Genomic DNA, 22,190 nt, shown 5'->3' with positions numbered 1-22,190 from the left:
GTTTTAAGTGCACGACAAAACTTTTTAGGCTGAACACGGTCAATCTGGCTCTTGTAAAACACATTCTTCCAGACGCCTCACCTTCAAATGCTGCTATCTGTAGCTTGCAAGTGAAGTGCACCAGAAAATTTCTAAGCTGAACTTAAGTTAACCGGCTTCTGTGCACTACCTTCTTCGATACACCTGACCCTCATATGTGTGTGGTTAATTGATTGCTAATTGCCACCTTTTATTAAAAAAATAAAGTTCACTTCTTTTTTCTTCTCTGCCGTTGCACCAATTGAAGAAGTAAAGAGGAATGGTACTCTTTTCTTACTACTTGCTACAAATAGTAGTGTGTGCGTTTAGATTGAAGATTATTCGGGGAAAAAATTAGAATAATATTGTAGCATTTTTTTTATGACGTGATAATAAGGTAATAGTGAATTTGAATTGGTAAATTACAATTTTGTTAAGAAAGTCTCCGTCCATGACTTTTCACAACGACAGGGTCCCCCTCGAGCCTCGTACTTACTTACTGATTGCCTGTGTTATATGGCAGTGACTCCAATAAATTCATGCGTACTGTGGTCCAAGTACCGAACTTTGACAAGTAACCTCTGAATTCAATGAAGTTCCCCTATGTTGAATAACCTCTCCATCATTACTTGGTAAAAAAAAAAAAATTTCCATCCATGCTTGATTAGTCTGTTTGTCTCCTCAACCAAAAGCATTTCTGGATTCAAGTTTGGTCAAAAAAACCATGCGAATTCCTATATATTTCTCAAAAGACTGACTAAATTTAGAAAGTGACGAACTAAAAATCCTTCTTGCTTTTCCTCTCAGAGTTCCTCCAAGCTTTTTCTTTGTGCTCCATGCACAGTTAGCCATGTTAGGCAGTCTTCTACTATTGCTGTTGTTCTGGTCGTCTGCTTTTTCATTTCCAGGAGCTTTTGCATATAGTCGGTTGACGAAGGGCTCATCTCTATCGGTCGAAAACCAAGAGGACGTTTTGATTTCTCCAAATGGTCTATTCACGGCTGGGTTCCACTCTGTTGGCATCAATGCTTACTCTTTTGCAATTTGGTTTACTGAAAAGCTAAGTAATCGCACTATAGTGTGGATGGCTAACCGAGACCACCCTGTAAATGGAAAACACTCGAAGCTCACTCTACTCAAGGATGGTAATCTCATCTTAACTGATGCCAGTAAGTTCATTTCTTGGGCGACTAACACAGCTTCAGCTTCTTTTGTTCAGATACTCCTTCAAAACACTGGAAACCTTGTCCTGACAGAAAAGGATAATGTTCTGTGGCAGAGTTTTGATGTTCCTACGGACACTCTTCTCCCGGGACAACCTTTAACTAGGTACACAAGGCTAATTTCATCAAGGAGCCAAAATAATTACTCTTCAGGTTTCTATAAACTTTTCTTTGATGATGATAATGTCCTACGTCTGGTTTTCGATGGCCCTGAGACATCTAGCATCTATTGGCCTGACCCTTGGTTGTTAAGCTTTGAAGCCGGAAGAACAAGGTACAATGACAGCAGGGTTGCGGTACTCGATTCATGGGGTCACTTCCAATCATCTGATCGAGTTGGGTTCAGCGCTAATGATTTTGGTCCTGGCATACAGAGAAGGTTGACCCTTGATTTTGATGGTAACTTTCGTTTATACAGCCTTGATACCACTACAAGGAGTTGGATTGCTTCATGGGAAGCTATGATTGGATCATGCAGGATTCATGGTGCTTGTGGTCCCAACAGTTTGTGCAGCCATTATCCTAGTAGTGGCAGAAAGTGTTCTTGTCTTCAAGGATACAGAGTTAAAAATTACACTGACTGGGCTTATGGATGTGAGCCTGAGTATCAGCTGCCATGCAACAGCAGAGAGGTCACATACATCAAGCTTTCTCATGTTAATTTCTATGGATATAATATTGACATTTTGCACAACAGTACATTGGAAAAATGTGAGAAGATATGCAATGAATCACGCAAGTGCAAAGGATTCCAGTACAGATTCAACAAGGAAAACGGAGTGTATGATTGTTATCCTAAAAGCGCTTTTCGTAATGGATTTATATCGCCTACTTACAGTGGAATGCTTCATTTGAAACAGCCTAAGGCCATTGCACTCGCCACTGACCAGCCAGCAAAAATATCCAGCTTAATTTGCTCAAGTTCAAGCATTGTAACATTGAACAGGACTTACAAGAAGAAAGGTGAGAGGGAATCAGTAAGAATTCTGCTCTGGTTTGTCCCTGCTCTGGGATTGCTTGAGATGATCTGCATTGTTTCAGTATGGTTTTTCTTGTATAGATCTCGCAGGACCTCAGATAAGCAACCTTACGTGCATTTGTCAACAGGATTCAGAAAATACTCCTTTAGTGAGCTAAAGAAAGCTACTAAAAATTTTGGTGAAGAGATAGGACGAGGGGGTAGTGGGATAGTGTATAAAGGTGTGCTGTTGGATCATCGTGTGGCAGCAGTTAAGCGACTCAAGGAAGCTAACCAAGATGGAGCAGAATTTTTAGCAGAGTTGAGCATTATTGGGAGGCTTAACCACATGCACTTGATAGATATATGGGGATACTGTGCAGAGGGAAAACACCGGCTTTTGGTGTATGAGTACTTGGAACACGGTTCATTAGCCGAAAACTTGCATTGTACTGTGATTGACTCGAAGATGAGGTTTGAAATTGCTCTAGGCACTGCAAAAGGCCTTGCTTATTTACACGAAGAGTGCTTGGAGTGGGTTTTGCACTGTGATATAAAGCCTCAGAATGTACTTTTGGACTCCAACTACCACCCAAAGCTAGCAGATTTTGGACTTTCAAAGCTATTGAGGAGAGCTGAGGTTAATGATTTGAGCTTTTCAAAGATCAGGGGAACCAGAGGCTACATGGCTCCTGAATGGATTGGCAATCTTCCCATCACTTCACAAGTTGATGTTTACAGTTACGGAGTGGTCCTGCTGGAGATGGTGACTGGAAAGAGCCCCAAAATGCACGTTCAAACATTTGGTGTCGGAGGAGAAATGGTCGAGAAAACATTGATTGAGTGGGTTAGGGAAATAGTAAAGGGAGATGGTGAAATTACAGCCTGGATTGATGAAATATTAGACCCCCTGCTGGACAATACTCAATGTGATAAAGGAAAAATGGCATTACTAGTTAGGGTTGCTTTACATTGTGTTGAGGAAGATAGAAAAGTTAGGCCAACCATGAGACAGGTTGTAGAGATGCTTCTCCACTAAAAAAAACTGTTTGTAGCAATATTCCTCCAGTGTTATGAATGACAAGCTAGACAGAAATGATATCCAATTTTGAAGTTGATTTGTAATTTGTTAAGTACAGAGCAATAAAATTGAAAAAGATTTAATGAGCGAGAAAGCAACAGCATGCAAGTTCAATCCGTAAGTGTGAAAACTAATGACCAATAGAAAACCGTATTTATACCAAAACTTTCATTTTCATGGCTTGCAAGGGACACACATTTTGGAATTTGTTCTCCAGTTATTTCAGCTTTTGACGAATAACCTTTACAACAATAATTACATTTGATGGAGTGTAAGGTAATAACAAATGAAGAAAGGGATAAGAACGGAAACCAACTAATCCAGTTAAACATGACTCCATTTGGGAAAGCTTGGCTGATATACAGCATACAACGCGCACAGAGCACTGTCATCTCCCACAATACTTCACCTGGAACTCCAAAATATCTCAATACCCTTGAGATCGGCACCAAAACCACATCAATTGGTTGAATATTTGTCCTTGTTCTGGTGCAGTGAAGCTCAAAGACTTTGAATCATGCTGGTGCACATTCAAGTGCATCTCTTTCCAAATGCTTTGTCACACTGATTTCCAGATTCCAGAGACAAGGACCTCCAGCGGAAACAGTCTGAGCAAGTCAAACGCTCCTGCTTAGTGGAAGCCACCGCTCACGAGATTTTGGTCTATGAAGTCTAGTCCTTCACAAGAACTTTGGATTTGGTAGGCATTATATCAAGGTCATCCTCAAGATCACTGAATGACACATCTTCTTCGTTTACCAAAGTGATTGCAGTTCCCGTGTAGCCCTCTAATTCTGAGTCATCATCTAGCCAGTCATCCTCATGCTCATCATATTCCTCAATTGGTACTTTATGGGGTGGACCAGATAGCAACTCATTCCCTGTCGCACTTGTTAGATTTTCTTCATGCCCAGTTTTATCAATGAACTGAATTTCACGACTTTCATGTGGATGCTTCTCGGGCTCAGAGTCACTAGTCACCAGCAAACCTGTAGAATCAAGAGGAAATGCCGTCTGAGACATGAATCTGGGCGTATTGTCTTCACATGAAGCAACATCGAAACTTTCATAAGGAAAGTAATTTCTTTCTTCCAAGTCAAAAGTATCTCTTCCAAGCCAATGTGACACTGGCTTTGTCTGCTTTTGAAGCTCATGCATCCACATGGTCCTTGCTTTTACCAACTGCAGAGTGAGATAAGGAAAATTGTAACATACTATTGAAAGAAAAATACTTCACTTGCTTCCATTTGATATTTACACTGGTCCTAACATCTCACCAATGTAAATTGCTTTTGGCTCCAATCAAATCAATAATCAGTGCATGCAACTTAATTTAACTTGCTTGCTGCTGGCAGTTTCACAAAATCCACCAGAAGTGTACTTTCAATGTAAAATCAACACGGGTCCTTTATCAGATTAAATTAGGGTGCTTACTGTACTATTCGTTAGCAGATTGCACAATTATCAATCTGCACTTGATAATTACTTCAATACAGAAGAGCAGAGGCTCTTAAATCTTTTTATTTTCCCAAATTTGACGTATCTTGCCCTCAAGCGCCTCTACCATGCCGGTTTCTTTTTATTTTAGTACTCTCATTGTTATTCTCTTTATGTTGTTTTGGTTACATGGAATAGAATAAAATAAAAAACGATTAATGGCTAAACGAAAAGCATATCAAATCCACAATTAATAGTTAACTGCCCCAGGACTGTATCCAGTCAACTAATGCTAAAACTAATTGATGATATGTGAACTCCTTCGATAAAAATCCCCAAGCGTAATCAAATGAATGCCTAGCAATGCTAACATACCTGGGGTGTAGTCAAAAGATCAACATCATGTTTATCAAGTCTCGAATGCAGAAGAACAAAATAGACCATCCAAAAGTAGCCTTCAGTCATATGGGCAGGGCAAAGCTCTCTTCTGAGAGCAGCTAATCTAGGTGCAAGATGTTCAATAGCTCGAGCATGCTTGAACTGGAGATCAGAAATTTCAAAATCTGAAGAAATAAAAGAAAGGCATATCAAATAATTGCAATAGTTATAGAATCCACATGAATAAATGTAAGAAGTGAAGTCATAACTTCCTCATAGATGTTCAATTGCTCAAGCATGCTTGCATAGATCATACTGCATAAAGCCTGGCATGTAAATCAAGAACTATTCCAACATTCTTAATGACAAGCATCTCTTTATATATAAAATCCATTCCCCTAAGAGTAACTAAAAGAAGTAGCCAAGAGTTGAGTCAGCACTTTGAACGTTATCCAAATTTTCATTGTCACTCCATTATCAGAGATTTCCCTCAACAACCCAAAGTATTGTTTGCTCCCAAAAGTAATCGAAGGAGCACAAGGAAGAGGAGCAAAGATTTGGCATCATCAAAATTTTGGCATTCATTGCCCTCTTCCTCACTTTGCTAGACACATCAAAATCTCAACCCCTTTCACACACTACAAAACCTCTGCCCACCTCTCCCACCCTCTCCATAAACCACCAAAAAGCACCCTACGCTAACACCACCTTAATCTCCTCTTTTAAACGAATTTAATATTTTCCTCCACTGCTAAACCAATCACCTTCGTTCTACAAATGCTCCATTTCAAAAATCCAAACAAAAAATGATCGTCAGGTCAACTGCCACTTGACCCTCTAGTTCCACCTGTATGATTAACGGATGATGCATCTGTAGCAGCAACCAAAATACACTCCCCTTAACTTTATCAGCAGACAACAAAATTCAATACAAGAAAGCAAAAAGATTGTAAGTTGACATCACATTGAAAGTAGCAAGTCAAGTTTGAAAATCAAATTTAACTTCTGGGAAGAGCTGCATTCCACATTATTGATGCATACAAATTAAAAAGATCCAACATATAATTACCATCAGATTCTTCCTCCTCCGACAAGGGAAAATTCAGCCAGGTCTCGGGATGATGAGCCGTATTCTCCGCAAAGTCCAAAGCTTCCTCCGTTATCCCCACCGCGTCGGCTAATAAATCGTCTTCCTCCTCCTCCTCCTCCGGCATCCCCACTTCCAAAAAACTTTGCGGAAATCCCCGAAATTGCCCAAATTGCCCGTCCATTTCCTCATCACCCGAACCCGACCTCTCCGCAAGCTCCGTTCTTCTCCGATCCGATTCTAACCAATTGAAGCTCCTGGGTCGCGGCAGCGGAGGAGGTGGCGGAGGCGGAGGAGGAGGAGCTAGAAATGAAGCAACTCCCCATAATTGGCGCGTCAGGGTTTCCCTAAATTCAGATAAATCTTCTTTTACCCCTCGCCCTTGATTATTCGTACTCCGATCGCCTATATCCTCGAAATTGCTAGTATCATCCCCGACGACATTGTTATTATTACTGTTACTATGATAACTATTGCTTTTCCCGGGGCGATCTTCTAAGTCTACTTCTTCTAAATCGAGGGATTCGGCGGGATGCAAGAAAATTGAGGTGTGATGTTGAGCGACGTCGTTTAGGTGCTGTTGCTGAGGCTTCTTGATTACGCCAGCATCATATTCATGTCGGTCAGCATCAGCATCAGCATCGTCGTCGTCGTCATCGAGGCGGAGAGTGTTGGCTATGGAGCGAGCCAACCATGACATGGCTGACGGTGCTGCAACCTGGGACGAAACCGGCCTTTTGAACTTTATTTTTACTTTTTTTTTTTTTTTTTTGAAATTGAGTCGGATCGAGGTTGCAGGGGGAACGCTGGAGAGAGAGAGAGAATTTTATTTAAAAGACGGCGTCGTCTTCTGCGTCCGTCAGTGTCGCTACGTGGGTGATTTGTCTCTAATAGTAATTGATGGATTGATCATCATTTCTTTTTGCGTCTGAGATTTTCTTTTTGGTTTTTGATGGACTTAGGCTGCGTCCGCCACTTTATGTTTGGCCGGCATTGGGCTGACCATTTTACTAATTTGTGAATTTGGAGTTGATCGAGACTCAAGAGTTGAAACTTGAAAATGGGATCTCTTTTCTTTCATTTTTCTCCTCTTTTCATCTCTCTTTTTTGTTGTCACTCTCGGCATCTAAAAGAAGCTGTGTTTGGGTACAAAAATGGAATAATAAAAGTTATGGATGTTGCAGAGGCCCCGTTCTGGGTCCGGACACGCGACAGCCCAGGAGGAACCGAGCTGGGCCTTGGCCCCCAGACTCCTGGCAGCAGCCCTGGGCCGCACCGACTAGGGCTCCCAGGGGAGGCGAAGGTCCGTCCCGAGGAGGTCGGGAGAAATCCCCCTGAGTGCGGGATGTTATCTATACCGGGCAAGTCCCGCGTCGTGCGGAGGCCGGACTCCCTTGCAGGTATAAATAATAACACACATCCACTGTACAAGGTACGCTCACTATTGGCAATTTACTCCGGACAGTTACTACTTCCCGTGAAACTCACTCACCGGAAAACTAACTTGACCGTCGGAGTGCCCTCGGGGACAACCCTCGGGCCCCCTTTGTTAGCTCATCCTCTCTGTTTTGCAGGTCTTGGATCAGCTCTCCCATCGACACCCTGATCAGCTCTCCTCGGGGAAGCTCTGCGCTTCTTCAGTTGGCGCCGTCTGTGGGAACCGTAAGATGAGTAAGATTGTGTTGATGGCCAGGACGCGATCCAAGCGCACGGCAGAGAGCACCGGCCCTGGGGGCGGTGAGGGGTTCCCGCAGAAAGAGGTTGGGGCGTCCCGGGGCGCCGGGGGCTCAGCCCTTTCAGGGGAGCGGAGGCAGCAGATCTGCCAGTTTGTGACGGAGAACCTCCCCATGCTGGAGGATATAATCCGTCAGGCGAAAGAGGGAGAGGGGGCTGGGGGTGCGCAGACCTCCAAGGCCAAGGGGAAGGAGAAGGAGTTACCCCCTGATCCTTCGGAGGACGAGTCGCGGGACCAACCCCCTAGGAGGAAGCGCCCCCGGACTCCTCCCCGCCCCCGAGCCTCGGTGGTCGGGGACAGCGAGAGGTATTCCCGCGACAGGTCTGCGAGGAGCCATCCCAGAGACCCCTCTCCGAGGAAGCCCACACGGAATGGGTTCGAGCGTTCCCCGGCTCGGTCTGTCAAGAGCCGGCCCCGTGACCCCCTTTATCTGGACCCTGCTCGGGATGAGCTCGAGCAGATCTTGAGGCCCCGGCCATACGACGACAACTATACAACCTCGCCTTTTACCCGGGAGATAGAGGACTACCCCCTACCCCGGAAGTTTAAGATTCCGAGCATCGAGATGTACGATGCCTCTACGGACCCAGAGGACCACCTCTCGGTCTTCTTGACGCATATGCGCCTGCAAACCGCCGCGGATGAGATCCGCTGCAAGACCTTCCCCATGTTCCTAAAGGGGAAGGCGCGGCTCTGGTTCCAGGGGTTGAAACCGGGGTCTATACGGAGCTTTCCCGAGCTGGCTCGGCAGTTTGCGGCCCAGTTCGTCTCCTCGAAGGTCTACGCGAGGAACGCAACCCACCTGATGTCCATCAGGCAAAGGCCCGACGAGTCACTGAAGAATTTCATGACCCGCTTCAATGCGGAGAGTTTGCAGGTCAGGGACAGGGATGAAAAAGTGGTGATGGCTGCCTTCACGAACGGGCTCAGGGTAGAAGAGTTTTTCTACGACCTGGCCAAGAAGCCCCCCGTGCACCTGGAAGAGCTCCTTCGCAGGGCGCACGAGGCTGCTAATGCGGAGGAGGCAGGTCGTCTGAAGAAGGAGTCAGATCGGGAGCTCGGGAATCGGAGAGGTCGGACAAACCCCCCGGAGAACAAGGACGCCCCGTCCAAGAAAAACGTCTTCGACCGGCTCTCGAAGGAGAAGGCCCCTGCTCTGCCGCCACTCCCAGAGAAGACCTACACCCCTCTAACACGGCCCAGAGCTCAGATCTTGGCCGTTATGGAGGCGGAAGGACTAGGAGATCGGCCGCCAAAGATGGGGACGCCCCTAAACAAAAGGAACCAGGACAGGTACTGCGCCTTTCACCGCGACGTGGGACACGACACGGAGGGATGCTGGGCCCTGCGTAAGGAGATAGAAGACCTGATCCAGCGCGGCCTTTTAGGGCGGTTCGTGCGCCGACCAGGTCAGGAGCCCGGGCGCAGCCACTACGGAGACAGGCACGAGGGACGGCGTCGGGACCGCCCAGAGCGGCGCGACGCTCCTCGGGGCCACTCTCCCGACCAGGACACCCAGAACCTGGTGGGGGTGATAAACACCATTGCCGGAGGTCCCACAGGGGGGGACAGCCATGCAGCTCGGAAGAACAAGCGACCACCCCCCGAAGGGAACGATTCCTTGAAGCGCTTGCGCATGGACGAGGAGATCATCTTCGGGCCAAGGGATGCGGTCCCCCTGGCTTCTGGGAACCATGAGGCCATCGTGATAGACATTGTCACCAACAACTATCGGGTGAAGAAGGTATATGTCGACCAGGGTAGTGCGGTCGACATCATGTTCTACAGGGTGTTCAAGGAGCTCGGATTAAGGGATGACCAGCTCACCCCGGTCCGGACACCTCTGGTGGGATTTACCGGACCACCCATCAGCTCGGAAGGGATGATCACCCTGATGGTCACAGTAGGACAGGCTCCCAAATGCCGGACTGTTCCCGTCAACTTCGTGGTGGTCAGGCAGCCGTCCCCGTACAATGTGTTCCTGGGGAGGCCTGCCTTGAACGCCCTCCGGGATGTTTCCTCCACTTACCACCTCAGCGTCAAGTTCCCTACCCCGGGAGGGATAGCCGAGGTGCACGGCGACCCGGAGGTAGCCAGGGCTTGTTACCTAGCCACACTCCCGGGGCAAGAAAAGGGGGTCGCCCAGACAACCTGTTTGGAGCCCTACATCCCAGGGGATGAGGCCCAACTGCTGGGCACCCAGGATGAGATTGAGGAGTTTCCCTTGAGGAAGGAACGTCCCGACCAGGTCATCCGCATCGGGGCATTGCTGCCAGCGGACGAGAAGGAAGGCTTGAAGGCCTTATTGAGGGAGTACTCCCAGGTCTTCGCATGGACGGTGGATAACATGCCCGGGATCCCTACGGACCTAGCCGTCCATCACCTCGACGTGGACCCTCACTTCAAGCCAGTAAAGCAAAAGAAAAGGAGTTTCGCCCCCGAGAGAAATGAGGTGATCAGGGCAGAGGTCGGCAAGTTGTTGGAGTCCAAGATCATCCTGGAGGTCTACTACCCGACCTGGCTGGCCAACCCCGTCCTGGTCAAGAAGGAGGACCTGACCTGGAGGATGTGTGTAGACTTCACAGACCTTAACAAAGCCTGCCCAAAGGACTGCTTTCCCCTGCCTCGAATTGACAGGTTAGTTGATTCTATTGTGGGTTTTGACGTTTTATGCTTTTTGGATGCCTTTAAGGGATATCACCAGATAGAGATGGCCGAGGAGGACCGGGACAAGACCTCCTTCATCACTGAGGAGGGAACCTACTGCTACAGGACCATGCCCTTCGGATTGAAGAACGCGGGAGCAACTTATTCCAAAACCAGGTCGGCAGGAGCATGGAGGTTTATGTGGACGACATGATCGTCAAAAGTCGAACTGACCAGCGCCTCGTACCCGACCTGCGGGAGGTCCTGGACATCCTACTGAAGAGCCGGATGCGCCTAAATCCGAAGAAGTGCACTTTTGGGGTCAGATCGGGAAGGTTTCTCGGTTTCCTGGTGTCCCGAAACGGAATCCGGGCCAACCCGGATAAACTCCAGGCCCTCATGGACATGGCCCCTCCGAGGAGCGTGAAGGAAGTCCAACGGCTAACAGGAAGGATGGCCGCCCTGAATAGGTTCCTCTCGCGCTCCGCGGTCCGGGGGCTGTCCTTCTTCCGAGTACTGAAAGCGCCGAAGGACTTCCACTGGACTGAGAAGTGCCAGACGGCCTTCATCGACCTAAAAATCTACTTGGCCGAGCTACCGTCTCTGACAGCCCCAGAGCTGGGGGAGACCTTATTCCTATACATATCCGCCTGCAACGAGGCCGTCAGCGCGGTCCTGGTGCGGGAGGATGGGGGGGCTCAGAGGCCGGTGTATTACGTAAGCCGAGCTCTACAGGGGCCAGAGACACGATACTCGCCAGCCGAGAAGTTGGTCCTTGCCTTGGTACATGCGGCACGCAAGCTCCGCCCTTACTTTCAGGCTCACGGCATTGTAGTCCTGACTGACCAGCCCTTGCGTCAGATACTTACCAAGCCAGAGGTCTCGGGCAGAATGACCAAATGGGCTGTCGAGCTACCCGAGCACGACATCGGCTATCAACCCCGCAAAGCCATCAAGGCCCAGGCCTTAGCGGATTTCCTTGCTGAGGGGGCTAGCTTGAGTCTAACCGAGCTAAACCCCCAACACGAGGAGCGGCTGCCGAAGGAGCCCTGGGTGTTGTTCGTAGACGGGGCCTCCAGCAAGGAAGGAAGTGGGGCGGGTCTCCTACTCATCTCACCTACCGGGGAAGAACTGACCTACGCCCTCCGATTGGACTTCCCCGCGTCCAACAACGAGGCCGAGTATGAGGCCCTGCTCACAGGATTGCGGATAGCCCACCAGATGGGAATAACCGCGATCCAGGTCAGGAGCGACTCACAGCTCGTCGTCCTTCAAGTCCTTGGGAAGTACGAAGCCAAGGACGAGGTTATGAAAAAGTACCTGGCCAAAGTACGAGAGGCGGTGGCCTTGTTCGAAACGTTCGAAATCGAGCGGGTGCCAAGGTCCCAGAACAAGCGGGCAGACGCACTTTCAAAGTTGGCATCCTCCTCATTTGCCCACCTGAGCAAGGAGGTATTGGTGGAGGTGCTAAAGCAGAAAAGAATCAATCAGGTCCAGCTCCTGGCTATAGACAGCTCGGTCACCTGGATGACGCCCCTCGTTGACTTCCTCAGCTCGGGTGAACTCCCCGAAAACAAAGCTGAGGCCCGACGCATCCAACTCCGAACTGCCAAGTACGCCTACGCCGGGGGAACCCTCTACAGGAGGTCGTACTTGTCCCCCTGGCTAAAGTGCGTGACGCCCGAGGAAGGTGATTACGTCCTGCGCGAAGTCCATGAAGGAATATGTGCGGCCCATGTGGGGTCCCGAGTGCTGGCTAAGAAGTGCCTCCTTTTGGGCTACTATTGGCCCTCCGTCTTCCGAGACGCAGCAGATCTGGTCCAGAAATGCCGAACCTGCCAGGTGCACGCTTCGCTGCGCCATCAGCCAGCTCGGGAGATGGTCCCCATCCACAGTCCTTGGCCCTTCGCTCAATGGGGGATAGACCTCCTGGGTCCCTTTCCCCGAGCCCCGGGAAGATATGAGCACCTCGTGGTAGCCATAGACTACTTCACAAGATGGTGGAAGCAGAGCCCCTGGTCTCTATCTCGGGGAAGGCAATTCAGAAATTCTTTTGGAAGAGCATAGTTTGCCGGTTTGGGATTCCGCATGCCCTGATATCTGACAACGGCCGCCAGTTCGCCGAGGACCCTTTCCGCAGCTGGTGCGCCGAGATCGGAATCAACCAACACTTCACGTCGGTTGGTCACCCCCAGGCCAATGGCCAGGTGGAGAACGCTAACCGAACTGTACTGCAAGGGTTGAAGACTAGACTGGAATCCGCCCAATCAAGCTGGTTGGATGAGCTCCCCAGTGTCCTCTGGGCTTACCGCACTACGCCCAGGACGGCTACTCACGAGACCCCGTTCTCCCTAACATACGGAGCAGAGGCTGTGGTGCCCGCAGAGGTTGGTCTTCCCTCACCCAGAACACAGAATTTCGCGGCAACATCCAACGAGGAAGAGCTTAGGTGCAACTTGGACATGCTCGAAGTCAGGCGGGAGGAAGCGGCTATTCGAATGGCTAAGTATAAAAGCCAACTCGCTCGCTATCACAACGCCAAAGTAAAGACTATACAGTACCAGCCAGGAGACCTCGTACTGAGAAAGAACTCGATAAGCCGAGTGCACGGCTCCAACAAGCTCGACCCAAATTGGGAGGGCCCCTACAAGGTCCTTGAGGCGAGCCGAGCTGGCTATTGCAAGCTCGCTAAGACGGATGGATCTGAAGTACCTCGGACTTGGCACTTCTCCAATTTGCGGTTGTTTGTAGCGTAGGTTAAACCAGGGTGATCCGTGGCCTGTTCTCTGGAATCCGAGTTTTTGTTTTCTCATTCAATCACAGCTCGTTTTAATTTTCACTTGTACTTGTTTCATTTTACAATTTTCAAACCTGCACCTTACACTAGCACATTCAGCATTCCCTCGCTCAACGTCCTAGTGGGGGGCTAGGGGTCAATGAAGTGTGAAGTGTTCGACCCAGGAGGTCGGCATGAACGCGCTCAATGAAGTGTGAAGTGTTCGACCCAGGAGGTCGGCAAGAACGCACTTAATGCTTAAAATATTCTGAAGCGTGAAGTGTTCGACCCAGGAGGTCGGCATGAACGCGCTCAATGAAGCGTGAAGTGTTCGACCCAGGAGGTCGGCAAGAACGCACTTAATGCTTAAAATATTTTGAAGTGTGAAGTGTTCGACCCAGGAGGTCGGCATGAACGCGCTCAATGAAGCGTGAAGTGTTCGACCCAGGAGGTCGGCAAGAACGCACTTAATGCTTAAAATATTCTGAAGTGTGAAGTGTTCGACCCAAGAGGTCGGCACGAACGCGCTTAATAAAGTGCGAAGTGTTCGACCCACGAGGTCGGCAAGAACGCACTTAATGCTTAAAGTACTCGGTCGGAAGTGCGAATTGTTCGACCTAGGAGGTCGGCAAGGACGCGCTTAATATTTAAAGCACTCAGCCCCGAGGGGTGAGGTGTGAGGTGTTCGACCCAGGAGGTCGGCACATAGCATTGCGAGTGGGCAAGGAAAGAAGAAAATAACTCTTCGAAGTCTTGTGTATACATTGCAAGCCTATCTATTACAAAGCTTCCGAGCTGCCTATCTATTACAAAGCGCCCTGCCTATCTACCGTAAAATTTCCGAGCTGGTAATCTCCTTCGATGTCTGTTCTACCTGCTGGTGGCCCGACCGGGGTGGAAGCTGAAAGTACACCTTAAGCATGGTGAGAGGCGTATGGTGAAGGCTATTCAGGAGCCCGGAAGCAGGAAACCCCTTCCGTCCTGAATGGACCTCCAAGATTTTCAACTGGAGCATGGTCGCATCCTTACAAAAAGACAGAAAGGGTTTCTGGAGTGGCTACCGCCCTAGGCCACCGGCTCTTTTCCGGCAGCTCTGCCTGGAGACCCGTCCTCCTCCAGGGGAACCTCCTCTAGGTCTGCTCCTACGTCGGTTCGGCGGACCAGGCTCTTCAGGGCATGCCCCTTCCGATACCCATCAAAGAGCCAGTCCAGCCTATCCTCGGCCGCAGGATCGTAGTCCTTGAAATCCGCCACATTGAAGCCGGGTAGGTTGAGGCCCTGCACCTGGGTCAGGGCCCGCGTAGAGCCAACCTGGAGGATGGGCTGGTTGAGGAGGGCGATGTCCACCTCGAACTGATCGGAGGAGATAAACTCCCGAACAGCCTTCTTCCGCTCTCGGCTGACGGTGCCGGAGAGCTCTACGGCATGCTCCTCCTTCAGCTTGGCCACACCAGCCCTCTCCTGGTCGAGCTCCGACCTGGTGGAGGCGAGTTGGACCTGGGCGGCGTCCAGCTCCTTCTCGGCCTTGTCTAATTTGGCCTTAAGGGAGCTGGCCTCCTGGAGGGCCTGGGAAAGCTTCCTCTCCGCCTCCAGGTTCTTCGTCCGCAACTTCTCCAGGTCGGGAGACAGCTCGGAGAAGCGGGTAGCCAGGGCGGCACCGGCAGCGTTGGACTGGAAAAGAGAGAAAGCAGATCAGCATGCCACATCACTTAACCCAGACACGGGGGGGAAATTAACCCATGGGCGGTACTTACTTGGGCCTGGGCGGTGTAGTACGCGTCCAAGAGCTCGGAGGGGCTGGCCAGCTCCATCCACTTCCTGTCCCTAGGAAGGACCGAGCCCACCATCAGCTCGCGAGCCACCTCGGGGAACTGGACTCGGTCGTTGATGGAGAGTTTCCAGGACGGACAGAAGTGGGGGGGTCATGCATCGTGGGGGCTTGGCCTGACTTCAGGGGAGCTATGTGGCGGAAGTGCCACAAGCTCGGGGGAGTCGACTCCTGGACCTGCTCCTCGGCAGAGCCCACGCCCAGGTGGACTGGTCCCCCGGAGACCCGCGCAAGAGGAGGAGGCTGTGCGGAGACCAGGGCGAGCCTCTTCTGCCCAGCCTGAGAGGGCTCGTCCCCTCTGCCCCTCTTCTGACCGGCCGCCTTCTTTTTGCTGACGGCCTGCTTGGAGGGGGATGGTTGTGATGTCTCCTTCTGGGGGGCTGAGCCGCCCCCCGGGGTGGAAGCCCCACCTGGGGCCCCCCGAGCAGCTCCGGGCTGGGGGTCGGGAGTGACCTCCTCGAGGGGTGCGCCCAGCAGCTGGGAGAGCTTCCTCACTGAAATGAACACCAGGTCAGCCAAACGAAAGACAGTAAAAGGCAAAAAAGGGAGAATCTATACGCTATGAATAAAGACAGGGACAGAGCCAGTGTTACAGGTGTCGAGTTCGGGCTGGGGGGTCGCCACTTCCCCGGAGGATCCGGACAACGTCCCCATCAGCCCGGCTGCGGAGATCTGCTCAGTAGAGATCCTGGTGACATCGAGCTTCACCTTGGAGCCCAACAGCTGGCCGAGGGTCTCGTAGTCCAGGTCCTTCGGGTAGGGGTCGGCCTTGACTCCCCCAACCTTCCACACATTGGGGGGAAAATGTGTGGATCTGACAAAGAAGAAATCCTCCTTCCAATCCTTCACGGAGGAGGGGAGGCCGAAGAACAACTCCTGGGCCCCTTTCCCTCCTTTGGTCTGGGGGCCACGGCGGGAGAAGTAGTACCACCCCGGGAGGGCGGCCTTAAGAATGAATGCAGCTCGGAAGAGGGAGAGAGAGTAAGGGATGTCGCAGAGAAGGCAGTAGATCAGGAATCCGGTGATGATCCTGATAGAGGTAGGATGGAGCTGTGTGATTCTGAGCCCCCAGTGGTTCAGAATCTCGGTTAGAGCTGGATGGATGAGGAGACGGAGCCCTGCGATGAGCTGCTCCCTATAGATGGCTACGAAGCCAGGGGGAGGCCGGCAGGCCCGGTCGTCGGGCCCGGCCAACCTCGGCTCGTAGGCTGGAGGGATGGAGTACGACCTAGCCAGCTCGGCCAAATCCTGGGGAGAGAGGGTGGCCTCCTGCAGGTCGGGATAGCCGTAGGAGAATTCAGGATCATTCCCCTGCTCGGGAGCAGGGGACCCACCCGATGAGTCCCTATCCTCCCCGGCACCCTCCTGGGCTCCGCCAGGGGAATCATGGGGGGATCTGGGGGAGGGAGTGGAGGTAGCCTGCCGCGCGATGAGCGCGTCGAGCTCGGCTGCCTCCTCAAGGGCTTGGGCCGAAGGGGAGTGGGCAGACGGAGAACTCATGGTATCGGTAGACTCAAGTAGGTCTGAGGTGTGGAAGCTGGGACTAGAAACAAAAGAAGGGGAAGGGGGAGGAGGAGAAGATGGTGACGAAGATGAGGGTGAAGGCGAGGAAAGAACGATGATTCGGGGAGCTCGGCGGCGGATTGATACTACAGCAACAGAGGAGGAGGAATGCTCCGACATAAAAAGTGGGAGGTAGCAGAGGGGAAAAGAGACACCGCAAAGAGGGAAGATGAGTCGCAAAAAGGACTTACTGATGACGGCAGAAGAAGGACTGAAGGCTCGCCGGAATCTGGGCACAGGACGCCGGAGGTTGCTGGAAAATGGAAATGTGGGTGCGCAGGGAGAGTGATAACTTGAAATGCACAAGAAGAAGCGGAAATGGCAAATGGGACAGATGAGTATTTGGCATCCCCTATTTATAGGGGGAAGAGTGGAGGGAAAACGGTTGCATGAATTTGAACCGACCCCCATGTGAACGCATTTAATGCGGGCACGAAAACCGAAGAGGCGGGACAGCTGAAAGGACGTGGGAGCAGCGTCCCTGTGACAGCACTGTACCAGAGGTGACCTCGGCAGGGTAGTGCGCGGTTCTGGCCTCCCACGTGGCGGAGATAGATTAGGTCTGCCTGACAGTCCTACCTAATCTAGGGGGCTAGTGCAGAGGCCCCGTTCTGGGCCCGGACACGCGGCAGCCCAGGAGGAACCGAGCTGGGCCTTGGCCCCCAGACTCCTGGCAGCAGCCCTGGGCCGCACCGACTAGGGCTCCCAGGGGAGGCGAAGGTCCGTCCCGAGGAGGTCGGGAGAAATCCCCCTGAGTGCGGGATGTTATCTATACCGGGCAATTCCCGCGTCGTGCGGAGGCCGGACTCCCTTGCAGGTATAAATAATAACACACATCCACTGTACAAGGTACGCTCACTATTGGGAATTTACTCCGGACAGTTACTACTTCCCGTGAAACTCACTCACCGGAAAACTAACTTGACCGTCGGAGTGCCCTCGGGGACAACCCTCGGGCCCCCTTTGTTAGCTCATCCTCTCTGTTTTGCAGGTCTTGGATCAGCTCTCCCATCGACACCCCGAGCTGATCAGATCAGCTCTCCTCGGGGAAGCTCTGCGCTTCTTCAGATGTCTTCCTTTTTCAATCTTTTTCCCTTAAGAGGCCTGCCCAGTTTTCCTCACTGACCATAAGAATACAATACATAACTACACCGTGACCAGAAGAACTATTTTCTGAACTTAACATTGCAGATATATTTAGGGATTTTAGAAAAATTTAGGGATAGAAAAGAGTGAAAATCACTTCTCTTCTATGTTAATAGGAAAAAAATGTGTAAGTGGGATATTCATTGAAATTATCCAATACATTTTCAATATTTAGCCGAACTTGCTACATGTACCATATTGTGATTTTTTGGTAAAATTATGCTTCATATCAGTACACATTATCAACACTTAGTGCCTGTTTGATAACATAAAAAAGTGCTGAAACTGAATTCATTCAGACATTCAGATGTTGTGGGTGTTTGATAAATAAAAATTCACCTGCTGAACTTATTAAGTGGTGCTGAATTTGTATGTATTTTTTTCAGCACAAGAATCGTAGCTGAATGCTTAATTTGATAAGAATCAAAAGATTTACTTCAACTACTTTATCTTATCTACCAAATATATCCCTGTTTGTTAATTACATTCAAAATCCTTATCTAATTAAACAACCTAATATTCCCTATTCAAAATCCTTATTTAATTAAACAAAATAACCTGATATTCTCTATTCAAAAATTTTTTTTAACAATAGTATTTTTTTGCAGTAATTTTCATCCACAAACATTTATATTTTGATATATTTTTTTTTTGTGCAGATAAATATTATTTATGTGATGCAACTTATCCACACACACGTGGCTTTATGACACCATATCGAAATATTAGATATTGGTTGTCTGATTTTCGAAATGCTTTTCGTCCAAGATAAAAAGGAGAACGCTTTAACCAAGCACATGCAAGATTGAGAAATGTAATTGAACGTGCTTTTGGAATATTAAAAGCTCGTTTTTCCATTCTCAAAACGATGAAACCATACCCTTTTCCCACACAAAGAAACATTGTCATTATATGCATTGCTCTTCACAATTATTGTCATTTTCATACCTAACAATTTTAAGTTAATTAAATCATAGGTTCTATTTCCTTTTTGGATTAAAAGATAGAAGAGTAAAATTGTACAATTTAGCTTATTAAGCACTAAGTTATGAATTTTTATCAAACAGTATAAATAGATTCAGCATTAGAATTCAGACATTTATATATCTCTTTTCAGTGCTTAAAATTCAGCAAATTAATTATTTCAGTATTCAGAATTTAGAATTCGGATTCAGTGTTATCAAACGGAGCCTTAGTATACACATCCTTGACCTTGAAGGGTTGCACCTGATACAAATTTTGATATACACAACAAAATCAAGGTGCACACTAATATAATAGTATAAATTTGCCAAATCATGTAAGAAATTCCCTGCCCATAACAAAAAAATAATTACAGGGAAAGACATCATTTGCATGCAAATGTTTGCTCCTGCTTTCTTGCTGATTTTCTGCAGTTGTTTCGGAGGGAATCAGCTCAATTGATAGACGATTACAGCCATTACTGACTTCTCAGAATAATATTCTGAGAATGAGATACTGACTTCAGACAGAGTTGATACTGTTAATTTGTCCTAGTATTTCACCAAGTGCTGCATCATCCCGCAGTATATCAGTATGAGAAACCCCAGGAAGTTTAATCACCTTAAGGGTCTGATTTCTATTATCTGCCCATTCCAGTTCCACAGACAATAAGCTAATTATGTTCGCTGTTCCATCTCCATCTCCATAAATAATCTCAGGTTGCTCATCAAAGCCGCATTCTCCATACAACAAGGTCTCCGGTGTCTCCACACCAGTGCCAACTATGCAAGTAATGGGCACTTCAGGAGCCACAAATTTTCCCACCAAAGGCAAAATTCGCGATTTGTAAGGCTTCACTCTTTCTGGAGCTCCAATGTCTTCAAGAAATTGTTCAATATCATGTGCTGAATACGACGCATTTTGTGCGATCACAAGTGGTTTCTTCTGAGAAAATACTTTAGGAGAAGGCAAGAGCCATAGGTTACTTTCAGAACTCCTTTGCTCATTCCTGACTATCAGAGGATCAGCAAAGGGAATCCCTAGCGTATATCCAGAAGCAAAGGTGATCATCTCCTGAACTGTGCCACCCCAGGGTGCAGAGAGTGCGATGAAATGCTTGACATATTTTTGACGCCAAGAAGGTGAATTTCGGTTGAGTAGTTGAAGGACAAATAGGCCTCCTAGGCTGTGGGATAGAAGGATCACTGGCTTGCCTCCATTGGAAGAGCTTGCATTTTCTATTAGATGTTTCAGGTCACTAAGAAACTTGGAACCAACAGCTGATGGATGACCTTCTGCTGCTAAACCATAACGAAAGTCATATGGTGCTCCGAATAGATTTTCACCATCCACGTAACCTATTTGTTCCAGGGACCTCGCAAGGGGCTCCATGTATGCAGTAATGTGCCTGCCAATAAATGCAAATTCCACATGGAGCTTCAAAACCAAAGTATTTCTTGAAGTATTATCAAGGATCTTAATACATCATGATGTTGGTTAATCAACAGAGCAATCAATTTTTAATGAAACCGGAGATAGCTTGCCACCACTGTGTGGTAGTATATAGTAGAATACTCGGTGTCAGACTGCTAAACTAAAAAGGAGTCAAACAAGAAGAACTTTCAGTACTTGACAATTGTTGATGGGAAGAAATTAAGAATCGATTTCCCACAGTTACTCAAAGTCGAAGTAACATTCAAGATAATCACCTGAAAAGTAAAAGAAAACTTACTTGAGATGGGGATTAAGATAAAGGAGAGATTGAATGGAGCCAAAATTAGGAACTCTAGTCTCCACTCCAGGGGCATTATAGTAGTCATCGAGGTAAGGATCATAATATAGCATCATGCGGTCAGCAAAGCATCTAGTGAAGGGGGATAATATGATACTTAGATCGAACCACAGCCTAAACCAACCATTCTTGTCCTTCTTCAATGGATACCACCGGTTGCAAAACAAGCTTGGAGGCTTGTACTCTGCGGTTAGCCTAGCTTCTAGTTGATTGCCTCCAGTGCCGGGTACCAAGATCAAAGGGTGAAGGTGGGTTTTTGCTTGGCATAGACACAGCAGCATGGCCAATGAAAGAACAGCAAAATTCAGATAGATGCCTTTCATTTTGTTGATGAATTATGGATCAATTCCTTGCCACTTTGAGAGAGCTGGAATTGTGAGAAGGTAGATGGCATTGCCAGTGACTCTGTCGAGCCCGTGCGTTGTTGGAGAAGTTCTGTGGTGGGGAATGGGTTAACGTCTATGAAGTGGTGCCCGCTCAAGCGTACTATGGAAAAGGAAAGAAATAAAAAGCAGTAGTTCTGGTCCAAAATACTAGTATTACACGTTTGTACTTTGTAGATGGTGAAATTTTGGGCTTTGATTTAGGCGTCCAAAGCAGGCAACAAGAAGTAAAACTGTGAAGCTTTCGGCCTGAGTTGAAGCTTTTATTGTTGTTAATGTCTCCAGGGTTCTAAAGTTTGAATTAGTCTGACCCAAGCAGTAGAGGTAAAAATGGCCCTATCATAATTGGCCATATTTCTGATTTTGTTTTTCTGAAGACCTAAACATAAGTTGACAAGCACAAAAAGAAGCATTAATAACATTTTTCTTTTCAATTGGGGATGCCAAGCGTTATAAGGAAAAGGGAGGAAAGGAGAGGGTTTGAGAGTCGAGCCGAGACTTGGATACTCATGGTTGCTTGGATAATGTCCCTAATTGAATTAGGGTTTTTTAGAGAAAAATAACTTTTTGGATGAAAATGTAGCTGGAAGGGTACATTTCTAATGACATTGGGTATTGGCAAGTACCATCAAAAAGAACCCTTAAATGGACCTGCTGCATTCAGCATAACACAACACACTAAATCAAGCCCGACACCCCGACCCAACAAGTTCCTTTTGGTTGAAGCCCAACAATTAATTGGCGTTGATCATTTGGTTCAATTTTGATGATTCTTAAGATTCTTGGGTCCTTTGTCTCTTTTTCCCACCCCCTAATAACTATGAACACATTCAGAATTTGTAGAAAGAATTTATTTAGCTGAAATGGATGATGATTTCTCAAGTTTTTGCAAGGGTTGGAGCGTCTCTAGAATTAAGTAATTTTGTGTACAACCATTTACCCCATCCAAAGGTTGCAACTGATTTGAACCCTTTGGGCAATCTGTTCATCACTAATTCACTAAAAAAGTTTGCAACTTGATAAGAGCAGGCAATTATCTTTTTTTTTTTTTTTTTTTTGCAACAATAACAGTTTGTAATCTATTTTAGCATAATTTAAGGAAGAAAAAATATAATCAACGAAAATTCCTGTCCGAGGAAGCCACCCTAAAGTAACAGTCCCGTTCTTTAACTACAT

General features: G+C 48.2%; 3 protein-coding genes across 3 annotated transcripts; 1 reads left to right on the top strand and 2 right to left on the bottom strand.

Moving 5' to 3' along the window:
- The first annotated feature begins 714 nt into the window (after nucleotides 1-714).
- Nucleotides 715-3,312, top strand: LOC113711667 (putative receptor protein kinase ZmPK1). The gene has a single exon (XM_027234838.2). It carries the CDS (start codon nucleotides 869-871, stop codon nucleotides 3,236-3,238), a length of 2,370 nt encoding a protein of 789 aa, XP_027090639.1. The 5' UTR covers nucleotides 715-868; the 3' UTR covers nucleotides 3,239-3,312.
- A 102-nt stretch (nucleotides 3,313-3,414) lies between these two features.
- On the bottom strand, nucleotides 3,415-7,116 carry LOC113711668 (uncharacterized). The gene is made up of 3 exons (XM_027234840.2): nucleotides 6,165-7,116; nucleotides 5,093-5,280; nucleotides 3,415-4,462 (listed from the first exon to the last, which is right to left on the bottom strand). Exons 1-3 carry the CDS (start codon nucleotides 6,880-6,882, stop codon nucleotides 3,953-3,955), a joined length of 1,416 nt encoding a protein of 471 aa, XP_027090641.1. The 5' UTR covers nucleotides 6,883-7,116; the 3' UTR covers nucleotides 3,415-3,952.
- An 11,886-nt stretch (nucleotides 7,117-19,002) lies between these two features.
- Nucleotides 19,003-21,098, bottom strand: LOC113711138 (lecithin-cholesterol acyltransferase-like 1). The gene is made up of 2 exons (XM_027234311.2): nucleotides 20,572-21,098; nucleotides 19,003-20,247 (listed from the first exon to the last, which is right to left on the bottom strand). The coding sequence occupies exons 1-2, from the start codon at nucleotides 20,952-20,954 to the stop codon at nucleotides 19,362-19,364; spliced, it is 1,269 nt and encodes a 422-aa protein (XP_027090112.1). The 5' UTR covers nucleotides 20,955-21,098; the 3' UTR covers nucleotides 19,003-19,361.
- Between the last annotated feature and the right edge of the window lie 1,092 nt (nucleotides 21,099-22,190).

This window comes from Coffea arabica, chromosome 10e (genome assembly GCF_036785885.1).
Source record: "Coffea arabica cultivar ET-39 chromosome 10e, Coffea Arabica ET-39 HiFi, whole genome shotgun sequence".
Classification (NCBI taxonomy): Eukaryota; Viridiplantae; Streptophyta; class Magnoliopsida; order Gentianales; family Rubiaceae; genus Coffea; species Coffea arabica.
Note: the sequence above shows the minus strand (reverse complement) of the source record. Positions and strands in the feature narration are given on the sequence as shown.